Source organism: Hippoglossus hippoglossus, chromosome 15, assembly GCF_009819705.1.
Source record: "Hippoglossus hippoglossus isolate fHipHip1 chromosome 15, fHipHip1.pri, whole genome shotgun sequence".
Classification (NCBI taxonomy): domain Eukaryota; kingdom Metazoa; phylum Chordata; class Actinopteri; order Pleuronectiformes; family Pleuronectidae; genus Hippoglossus; species Hippoglossus hippoglossus.
The window spans coordinates 25,586,508-25,598,002 of NC_047165.1; the positions used below are offsets into that span (position 1 = coordinate 25,586,508).

Sequence of the window (11,495 nt, forward strand, 5' to 3'; positions counted from 1 at the left end):
CCCAGTGGCTCTGTACTGCCATCTGTTGGACAAACTGTGGCACAATATCTAACAGAGTGAACCACAGAAACATTACAGGCTTTTAAATTAAAGACCAAAAAATAGATTTAGAAAAGTGGAAAAACAAGATGCTGTTCCTATTTATTTACCTGCACAGCTATAACATACATTAAAGGCGACATTGACCACCTTGCTATTGAGAAGTGAAGATAAAATCAAATTAATAGCTTCATAAAAGTTCACAAAATATATCTTTCTGTTTGTTTTCCATTTTACTTTTATATTTTGTACTTCTACAATATACTGCTTAGAAAAACTGCCCTCTACTTTCATTTGATGATGAGGAGTTGCACCACGACAAGAAGCTCGTGAATAATTATGTTGAGAAATGAAATAGCTTAAAGTGTGGAAAGTGTACCGATAACAAAAATCTGTTTTTGAATTATTTTTAAATAACCAATGAAAATCAGTTCTTGATCAAATTCAAGTAAGTCTAGGCTTAAAAAATGCAGATGTAAGAGCATCTTACTGGGTCAGTTTTGTTATACGTAAATTCTAGTAAGTGTGAACAGGAGCCACCTTTACAAAATGAAAGTGCAAGTGATTTTAGTATGAAACTGTCACTTGCATAAATGGGAATTGGGGTACAACAAATGAGGATGTAAGATGAAGTTGATGAAGACCACAGCACACGCCGGGGCGGTGGGTGGCTTTTAGACATCACAGTTCAGTAGTGTTGTTGAATAGTTTGACATCACGATATGCAACAGATTAAAAGCATTTATCGTACATTTGTATAGAGCAACACAAAATGTGAGATTATGGGATCATCGCATGCAGAAATACCCGAATTAACAGTTCCATGAAAATCTCTAATCTATCTGTTACATCCGTTGTTATCCATGGTACAGGATGGTTTGTTTCGACATTATTCTTTAGGCTGGAATACACGACAGTAATGCTACAATCAAATAAGAATCTGGATCGAGTGGATTTAAAGGTGGTTTCTTAGGACTTTTTACTGATTGCTTTTCTGGTCTTGATGACCACTCAAAGCAATTGTAGGGGGGAAAAAAACATTACAAATAAATGAGAGAGGGACTTCAAAGCTCAGTCACTTTCAGAACGGTTGTTGTGTCTGTGCCGAAAGCATCCCCCATCCCCCACTTTTTCACTACTTATGTGTTATTAATCTGGTTTATAATTCACTTTTAATATCAAACACATGTTAAACATATGTCAATAGATGATGCATGAAATTAGGCTTCCGCAGTTAAACTAGTACATCAGCCACAAAATGTTGGCCTATCGACATCATGTAGTTTGGTTTGGTGCAGCTTTTCTCAGGTGTCTGCCTGTAGTTTCCACTAACTGCTACTTTACACATTGTCAAATTATTCCTTTATAGATGCATTTGTATTTCACTATGTAACTTTACCCTCTTCAGAATGGCAAGACTGATTGAATATATAATGCATTTTTAAGTGCTTTGCAGTAAAACAACAAATTGAAAAGGAGAGGTAAATTTAAAAGCAGAATAACAATAAAACAAAAAGTTATATAAAATGAGAACCATGCTGCTGCTGGTTGGTTATTTGTGCTTGTTTACCTCTAAAGAAAACACTTCTTTATTTATTCAGTAAAAATAGGTAAAAAAGTAGTTAGGGCCCGAGCACCGACGGTGGGAGGCCCTATTGAAATTGTAAGGATTATTCTTATTCTTATTATTGTAACCCAAATGAATTGGCTTTTTGAGGGCTTTAATTTTATATGAATTTGATCATTTTAAAGACACGTGTTTCTCTGAAGGGTCTGCATGTGAAGCTCCTACAAGTCCTGAGTGCTTCAAGAAAAATGCTAGCGAATCGGTTTACACGTGTGAATGGAGCATGAGCCCGACTGATGGCAATGTGACGTTCGACCTTTACTTTAAGTGAGTATTCTTTAAGTGTAAAAATTAACTCAACTAACAATGAACTCATGGTGATTTCCCCTTTAAGTCTTACTTTAAAATCTAACTTGACCTTAAAATCTTTATCGCAAAGTTTCCAAAGACACTGCATATGTCTGACTAGATTTTAGGTTAATGTGTCAAATATATAAATTTAGAAATAGAAGTGTAGGAGTGTCAAGTCTGCTAATTATAAACCTCCAGTCTAATGATGATGTCTTTCAGTTGCTGCCACTTTTACAACTCAAACCTAAATATTTATCCGTAGTAAAACAAAGTTTAAGGGCATTTACCAGACCTGGCGCACGATCTGTGGGAAAGCGTTGATCCAACGCCGAGAGGTTTACATTTGGGTGGAAGCTCATGTAGGAAACTTCAGCTGCTCATCGCCCAGGAGGTCTGTGGTGCTCAAAGACATAGGTAATTGATGATTCTCTGATTTCAGCTTGCAGAATGGGAGAGTTATACCTTTGGCCTCATTCTCCAATATCCTCTGAAACTGTAAATTTCTACATCAGATCCGTGACATGTTCTCAAACTGCAGAATTGTTGACATGTGTTAAGATGGAAGTCATTGTTCTTGTAAATTGAAAGTTCCTAGTTCCCAGCATTGGTAGACGGCCTGCCAGTCCCCATAAAATGGCAGGCGACTGCAGGAGACGTGCAACCACAGACATCACACACACAGAAAAGAGAAGTCCTAACAAACAATCTACAGCCAGAGGAAGACCAGACTTCTGACATTTAATCGCATCAGCAGCGGACATAAAATAACAAGATGCATCGGATACTATTGCTCATTCAGTGAAAACTGTATCCAGAAAAAAGATGTCATCTCAAATTTGTGGTTTGGCCAAACAGAAAAAAACTTGCTGAACACTAGAAGGGGGTTAGGCTTCCCCTAAATTATCTGATCTGGACCAGAACATTGGACCTGGAATAGACCTTTATTTTGGATTTATTAGTAGCGTGATCAATCAATGATTATTGGATGTTATGGCTTCCAAATAATGGATATGAATTGATGTGTTAAGGTAGTGCTCATTTATTTTGAGATTTCATAATACTTTGTACAATAAGGAGGAAAAAATTGTAAATAATACAAAATATATTGTGTTTTAAATCCTATGACGTATAGGATCTTGCTTATCCTCAACAGTTAAGTATGATGCACCACAAAATATTTCAATGGTCAAAAAACAGCCTCAGCTTAATGTGGGAGGCTCCAGAGAAGCATCCAGCTTTAGCCGAAGTCTGGTTTCGACGAGATGGACACCCCGCAGAATCGTGGGAAAAAGTAAGGCACATTTGTGTTTAGTCACCAAATTTATCGTGTCTGAAGCTCATTTAGATTTTTACTTTTCTACACAACCATTTTTCCTTCAATGTTGTTACAGATATTTACCAAAACCAACACGGGTAAGTGCCCTCATGTCCTTTTAATCAACATCTTCTGAATGAAATGTTAGATCAGTGTTATTTCATGTTTTCTGTGGGTGATATATTTATTTACCAGATGTGGATAAACCTCTAGAAATACACTGAAGTGCCACGCTGCTGTTTTTGTCCATTTTATCCCACTAACTGAAATTTTGTTCAATTTGATTTCTCCTTTCCTCAGTGACTGCACACAGTTTGGGAAAGATCCCAACTTCACACTGTACAACTCGGAAAAAAACGGGAACTTCTGAATGTACGTTCTGTTTTCAAACTATCCAAGAACACACAAAATTTGGAACTCCCTGGAATCACATTTCTCCTGTTTTGGTTGAGGCGACCATCTACTACTAAAGACCCCTGGCTGAAAGTATTTGAAGCAACTCTATGTAACTTTTACTGAGTAATAACAGCGTCAGACTCCTATCACATGACCACCCTCTGGAAGAAAGCAACTAGAAAACGACATGGATGATCAATTAAAAGCACAAAGTTGTTTTCATGTTGAAAAAACAAGCCTAGAACAACTGCAATGGTGGATATTACCATTATCCCTGGCTTCCCAAACCAGAACGGCTGCCGCTGTAACAAATACAACAATTGGAGATAAAAAGTATTGAAGAATGATTTCTAAGTCTTTACAGTTCAACATTCCTCTTGAACTTGCTGAGCCTCATTCTGGCAATTGAAGCTGCGACTCTGTCAGTTCCACACTTCTCACAGGAGATCGTACCCACTCGCCAAAGTAACATAGAGCGAGAACAGACGCTCAGGGTGAAAAGTGGGAATAGAAGAGGAAACATTCTCCTTATTCCAAGTCAATCTAATTTTGAAGGTTCTATTTTGAAGTAAAAAAATTGCATAGTGTTGCTTTAACACACGCAGATCAGAGTCGTTTTGTCATTTATTAGATATGAGGACTTTATATTAGGAAACTTAAATGCCTCCTTTGTTTTTTATCTGCACAGACCAGGTGACGGTGGAGAATCTCTCGCAGCATTCAGCTCACTGGGTTCAGATCAGACAACGGTCCACTCAGGTCAAAGACCCGCTGTGGAGCCACTGGTCTCCAGTGGTGATTGTTCCTGCAGGTGAACCCATGTTATCTCCTCACATTAGTGCATGGATCTCAGGTTTTTATAGTTGTCGCACATTGGTCATGTTTTGGATTGAAATGCATTATCCTGCTTTGAAATTATTTGTTGGCGATAGTTCGACACAAAAAAACAACTGATCAGTCATCATGAAGCGGAGTCAAATCAATTCACATACATGAATCACAAAGGGACACAGTGGGGAGCATGAAAATCCCCAGACTGTTTGAGGTGCGATTAAATGTGTCACCACCCCAACACCTTCCATCATTTTACATCTCTTCGGGTTTAATTCCTTGAAGTTCACGCAGGGGCCTCTTCTCTACCTGTGGAGATTGAAAACTATGAACTGATGGATTGCTGAGATGTTTAAACATATAAGATGTAACACTTCTTCAGTAAAATGTCTGAAAATGACTCAACCTCATTTTGTTGACTTGTGCATTTATATTGTCCAAAATGTTTCCAACAATGTTCAAACCTCAACCTTCATCCTCAATTTTTTCATTCAAGGTAGTGGGATGTTTAGTTTTGATCACCTTTCAAACGACGTGAGACGAAGGAGAAACACACTGCTGGCCAGTCCGCTTTTTTTCCTTCCACTGTTTGTTTTTCTCACAATTATTTAGCGTTTTGTTGCGTAACATTATTAAAACTTCAATACATTGGAGTCGGGTCAGGTAGATTTTCATCCGCAATTCCCATAATCCCACGCTGCTTCACATCACCATCAAACTGGGTCTTTTATTATGTTTTGATTCCGAGACCCTCGTGGCAGAAGTTATATTGTACGTTTAAAACAGTTTTTAGTTGTAAAAATGAAACTGAATTTCTGGTTTCTTTTTTTCTTTTTATTGCAGAGCTTGCACACCAGCCTGAAGTCAACGTGACAACCAAACGTTTGAATGGCACTAGAGAGGTGACGCTGACTTGGAAGGTGAACCAGTTACAGAAAACCGACACCAGAGCATCCACTTATCCGACCATTTTAAAATGACTACTTGCAGTGTCGGCCATTCGGGGGTTTTGTCTTCACTTTGGGTTTCACCTTAAGACATTTCATTTGACTCATTGACCTGTTGCCCCCACCTCAAAACAAATAACTTCACCATTTATGTGTCATACTCTCCCGTCGACATCTCTGTCATCGCCAGAAATGCAGCAGGGTGTTCTCCTTCAGCCACCGTTCATGTGCCAGCAGATCCTACTGCGGATTTAAAAAGTAGGCCCAAGTGTGTGTGTTTCAAATATCAAAAGTATTAATCATTAAGCAGAATTTCACTGAAGGATGTTCTTTCTGTCATTCTTTCCCCGACAGCTTGTGACAAAACGGTGGATAATAAATCGAGTAAGAAAACTTGCAAGCAATGGTACGAGCTTCAAGATGGAGGTTTGAAGCCAGAACGTGTGATAACTTTAGAAAGTAAGAAAAAACAAGTAAGGGAGCAAGAAAGAAAGAGTGAGTACTTTAAATCACACAACTTTAACCTTGACACACAAATGCAGAGGGTTCTGTTTAGTTTTTATTGTCAAATCCTCCAACTAATGAAAATTTAAAAACACACATTTTAAAGAACATTTCACTGACAAATAGGTCACAATGCAAAAACATTTTTTTAAACTCAGGGGACTTTCCACTGTGTAGAAATACCACTTTAACTTTTCTCTTGTTGTGTCACACTTTCACTGGAAACATTTTCTGTACCTTACACCTGATCCACACACTTCCTGTTTCACTTCCAGGCGTAGCTCTGTTACAGGATTACGTTGGCTACCTTTACTTTGAACACATGTGTGACGTTGGGAAGCTGCGGACAGTTAAGACGTGCCTCTACTACCAAAAAGAGGGAGGTATGTGTCTTTAAATTAGATTTCCCTGCATGATGTGTGCACTGGATGCACACTCCAGACCGGAATGCGTCCGTCTAAAACGCTTGTGCCAGGCGTGGGAACCCAGATGTAATCTTGATTGCCCTCTAGGCTGGCTGCAGTGTCAGTCATAAGCCACGCCTCCTGCATGTTAGTAGATGGGACATGGACCAAACAAAAAAAGTAAAAGTGCACAAAATAACATTCTGATGCCAATTCTCAGGTAAATTAGGTTTTAATTAGTTAGTTGATGCTATGAAAAAGGTAAATGCTATAAAAGCACACTTATAAAAATGTGTCTTTTAGAGAGATTCGAAAAAGGTTTAAGATGAGAAAGATTTCCTGTGGAACCCAGTAACGAGATGATTGTTGAGGAGATGGCACTAATCGGTGCATCTCAGTGAGAGAGGCCGCAAGACGAAAGAGAAGTCATTTAACCCTACTTTCTTTCTTTTCCCCATCAGCACCGCGCAGAGAACCTCAGGATATCACTGTTTTTGGTCAAACGCACAATTCTGCTAACCTCTCCTGGAAAGCGATCACCTCTGAGGACCAGCGAGGTTTCCTCACACACTACAGCCTGTGCAGTGTGAAAATGGGTTCGCGGGATGAGATGAGAGGTGTGAAAGCCACTTTTCTACATCATCTGTAGCAGTTTGTTTGAAGGGTTTTTCACAGATGAATTATTTGTGTACATCTTTTGAACTTTTAAATGACAAAGTTTCACCGATATTCTCCAATGACACCAGCTATATGAATTTAACTGTGATATTTTTCAACATCTTGTGTTCATCAGAGTGCCATAACATATCAGCCTCATTGAGAAAATACAGTCTGGAAAACTTGACACTGGGAACAAAATACAATATCAGCCTGGCCGTAGTGACCCGAGCGGGAGCAGGACCCGCAGCCCGAGTCACTATCAACACGCTGCAGGAGAAACATGTGAATGGTATCAGACCTATAGAGCCAGCTCTCATGTTGAAGCAGCTTTGCAGTTTTTCCACATGCGGACGCAAACTCATTTTCCCTGTCTTCCTTTTTCTCCACCCAAATTAGTGTGGTTGAGTTTGGGCCTGCTGATTGGGTTCTTCTTCACCTCGACAATGTGCACCGTCGTCTTGAAGAGGTAGGTGACCTCCATACTTTAAAGCCTCCACACTTTGGTGTGTAATATGAACAATCACATAAACTACAGTATGAACTCGCTTTGTAGGGAAGGCGTGGAGAATTTATGTTTTTTTTTTTTTTTTTTATCAAACCACGTGACTTTTATTAACGGCTAAATCATCAGCAACAGGATAAAGTGAAAATGTCTGGGATTATCTAAGACGTTCTCCATTTCTTAGTTTTTAACTTTTGTGGTGAAACTGTTGAAACTCTTCAGATTCACATCACAGTAACATTAACAATAAATACAGGATTTTGTTTTCCCCTTTATTAAAAATTGTGATAGTTCAACATTTTTTTGTTGTTTTCCCAGGGAACAATTCATGGATGTTGATATATTTAGGGGGCTGATGAGTGTGTGAAATTTGGTGCAGCTCGAATGACTTTAATAGAACTGTTGGGCCTTGGAGGAGGTAGATGCTCTACTGACTGTTCTAGTTCCCCCTGGATTGATCTATTTTTAACAGTTTCTACTCTGTTCTGATGCTCAGAATCCAAAACAAAATCTTTCCTCCTGTGCCGACGCCTGTTATTCCAGATTTCTCACCCAATCAACATGGTCAGGTAAATCCCACACACAGGCTGCAGAACTGTTTATATCAAAGTTTTTGCTCTTTCTAAAGACATGACAGCTTAGTTTTCTCATTTAAAAACTATAACTTAATCAAACAGCAGAACTAATTCCCTCAGACATAGTTAACAGTGTGTACAGTAAATCAGTGCAGTCTATATACAGTACACTGTATAACTACTCAAAGGAAGTGTCAGCAGAGATTGTAACAAAAAAAAAAACTCACCTCATTGAAGACAATGTAATTCCACTTTTCTATGATACGGCTGATGAAAACCTAACTCAAGCGTATCTTGATCTTTAAATGTTGATATGTTACAATCAATCACAGGCACAAGTTGAGTAAAGTGAACTTTTAAGTGGCTCCATATGTTAACTTTAAATTTACTGAAATACTTTCCCTCCTGCATTCTGCTTCTTCTATGCTTTATTTGATTTTCTGAGACATTAACGTGATTCCTGAGCAAGAAACCAAAACAGTGACCTGTTCCATTGATTACAAGTTTAGAATTCAATAGCACAGCAAAGTATGTTGAGTTTTCACCACTGAGTCTCACTCTCATGTTTTTACGTGACCTACATCAGGAGATGCTGGAGGGGAAAGAGGAGGTGGACGAGCTGATACTGCTGCAGCTGCACCCAGAGCGGAAGACTGTCCCTCAGGAAGCAGAGGAAACCACCACCCTCCGAGGAGAGTGGGACGCTGGGAGCGACGAGGACGTGGAGAATGAGAGTGAGGGGGATTCGAGGATGTCAGAGGGGAGCGGTGATGAGAGTCCTGGCTCCACAGATCAGGAGCAGAAGAGCTCCAGAGTCAAAAAACTAACAGATCTGGAGCAGGTGGAAAGTGAGATTGCCATGCTGATATACAGGAATGGTTTGGTCTTTGATCTAAAGACAGATTCACCTTAAAGACAAAATCTTTTACATATTTGTTCACCTATACTGGATTAATGAATTCTGTTTTGAAAGTTGTATCTTTTTAAGCAACAATATTTAAAATATTTAATCTTTTCCTGGAGCAAGTATTGGTTTTCCTGTTTCACGTTTGTGTATTTTTTAATAGTATTTTGTCAGTGATATTTTTCATAAGGAGATCAGCATAATGATATAAGCAGAGTTGACCACACACAGACTTTGTCACTGCAGGTTGTCAATAAACAATTTTTGTGGGAAGGTCTTGTTCAGACCTTAGACTGTATTTACAGATGGCCGACACATCTCCCCTTCATCCCACTATCCAGAAGCCAAAGCGTCTTGGATACGAATGCTATCATCTTGTGCCAATGACATTATTTGGAGCCAGAGACCAGTCATGAGCGAGTCTCAGCTGTCAAACATAAGATTTCACTCTGTTGTTTTGTAGGATCAAATAACTAATTAAAACCAAACAAAAATGCACATTTGAGCATACATCAGCTACAATGACAGAAACCCTCTTTGTTTGTTCTGTTTTCATCTCTGCCCTGTAAGGTGACCATGAGTGGTGTGAAAGGCGCATATAAACAAAATGTTTTATTATTATTATATACTGTAAAGACTGTGTCCCATTGTCAGTGTAAAACGAAACAAAAGGTGAAGAAGCACTGCGTGTGAAGGCTGAGCAACGCAAAAAGTGATTCTGTGAAGAGGTAATCCTGTGACAGGAAGTGGTCAGGACAGAGAGACCATGGCCTTTCCAAAAAGTGTCTTATGCAAGGTGAATAAACTTAGATTAGTCATAACCAGTGAGAGCTCTGTGGGTTTCAAACTAGAGCATGTCAGGCTGATTTATTATAAGTGACGACCGACTTACATGTTCACAGCAGAAAAACTGGTTCCTGTGTTTGGTTAAGAGTTAAATCAGCAAGTATGTATCTTTGTAGTGTCACACACTTTATCTCTCACCACAGGGAGATCAATATCATGTGTCCCGACCACAGACAGCAGATTAACATCTGATGAATGCAATTTTTGGTTAGAATACTATCTAGCGACACCACATTGCTTTGTCTGTGTGTATAAATACAGTACACACATGTTCCTTCCGCACATTTGGACTAGAGCTTATTTTGACAACAGTACTAGAACTCATGGGTGTGTAGGTCTGGTTTGGATGGGACATTTTTGTAAGATCACACACATAAACACTCAGTTGCATCTGCAGACGAAAGACAATGAATTAGGGCAATTATGACATCTTTCAATATACAATGTGCACAACTGCAGATGAATTGTACTTCATGCACATACCGATCTGCCCCCTGATCTTGATCTGCACCAATATTTAATGGGTTGTTCCCTGACCCATATAACATGCAGGTTTTGTGGAAATCCGTTACACAAAAAATCCGTTCTTGTGTAATCCTGCCCACAAACAAAACGGATTGTGCAGAGAATTTGGGTCCGGACTTTCTGCAGAAGTTGCCTTTCAGACGCGTTCACGACACAGAAAGTGTTCAGGTGAGGGTGCTGCAGCAGCCACAGTCAGGACGTCACATATGAATTCTGCTGCGGAGATCCAATGTTTTTGTTTTTATCCTGGGGAGTATCTCCTGCTGTGTTCAAAAAGTCAGGAGACTCTCACTCGGACATTTGCATTTGCACATACAGCCCCTCTGGAGAAAGTCAGGAGATTATCCATAGTTCAGTGCATGACTGAAAAGCAGTGTTGACAGATGTACGATAATTATCGTATTTGTATGATTATTTTGGCCTCTATACGATTAATAATGCATGATGTATGATCACTTGATCATTTTGTGACACTTAGCATTATCAATTGTAATCTGGATAGTAAAATATGGACCAGGTCTGTGTTAACGCATCTCTTCTCAAGTGACATCTTTTCAGCCATTCATGCTTGAGATGATGATCGTGACCATCACGTAGTGACGCCGTTACTCGCAAGCTTAACACAAGTCCTTCCTGTCTCATATTTCATCATACGAGCCTTGTGCCTTGAAAAGGTGTCTGGTTTCTGTACACTAAATCGCATCGGAATCTCGACACAGCTTACAAACATCCCACTCCTGTGGATACTGTGGTCGCGTGCATTCCTCAAAATAAGAAGATTTTAAGCTTCTGGTACGATACTTCAACATTTCCCATCTGGCAACGCTGCTGAAAACAGATGAACAAACGGACACACACAGGTTTCACCCTGTCTATGGAGCTTCACGTTGTTTTGAGCCCCATTTCTGTTTGGGGGACCCATTGTTCAACTTCTAGCGGTTTGTTTGGGAACCAATACATCCGTGATGGGAACTAGTACAGGCCTAGTCGTGTGTTTATGGAACAGTGGCGCCTCACAGTGGGGAGAAGCGCTCAATACAGGGGGAGGACAGGTAGACAGGAGAGGTCATCTCCGGACCTCAGGCTGCTGCTCTCCCTCGGTGCCTGAAACAACAGGCGCTCTCCACAC

At 39.7% G+C, this 11,495-nt stretch overlaps 1 protein-coding gene across 1 annotated transcript; it reads left to right on the forward strand.

The window, feature by feature from the left end:
- The first annotated feature begins 902 nt into the window (after positions 1-902).
- On the forward strand, positions 903-9,163 carry LOC117775659. The gene is given in 15 exon segments (XM_034608997.1): positions 903-915; positions 1,792-1,933; positions 2,220-2,371; positions 3,111-3,141; positions 3,143-3,248; positions 3,349-3,370; positions 4,357-4,479; positions 5,343-5,449; positions 5,752-5,941; positions 6,226-6,333; positions 6,816-6,971; positions 7,148-7,303; positions 7,411-7,480; positions 8,013-8,085; positions 8,678-9,163. Coding segments are annotated over 15 exon segments (1,776 nt in total). The 3' UTR covers positions 9,005-9,163.
- The last annotated feature ends 2,332 nt before the right edge of the window (positions 9,164-11,495 follow it).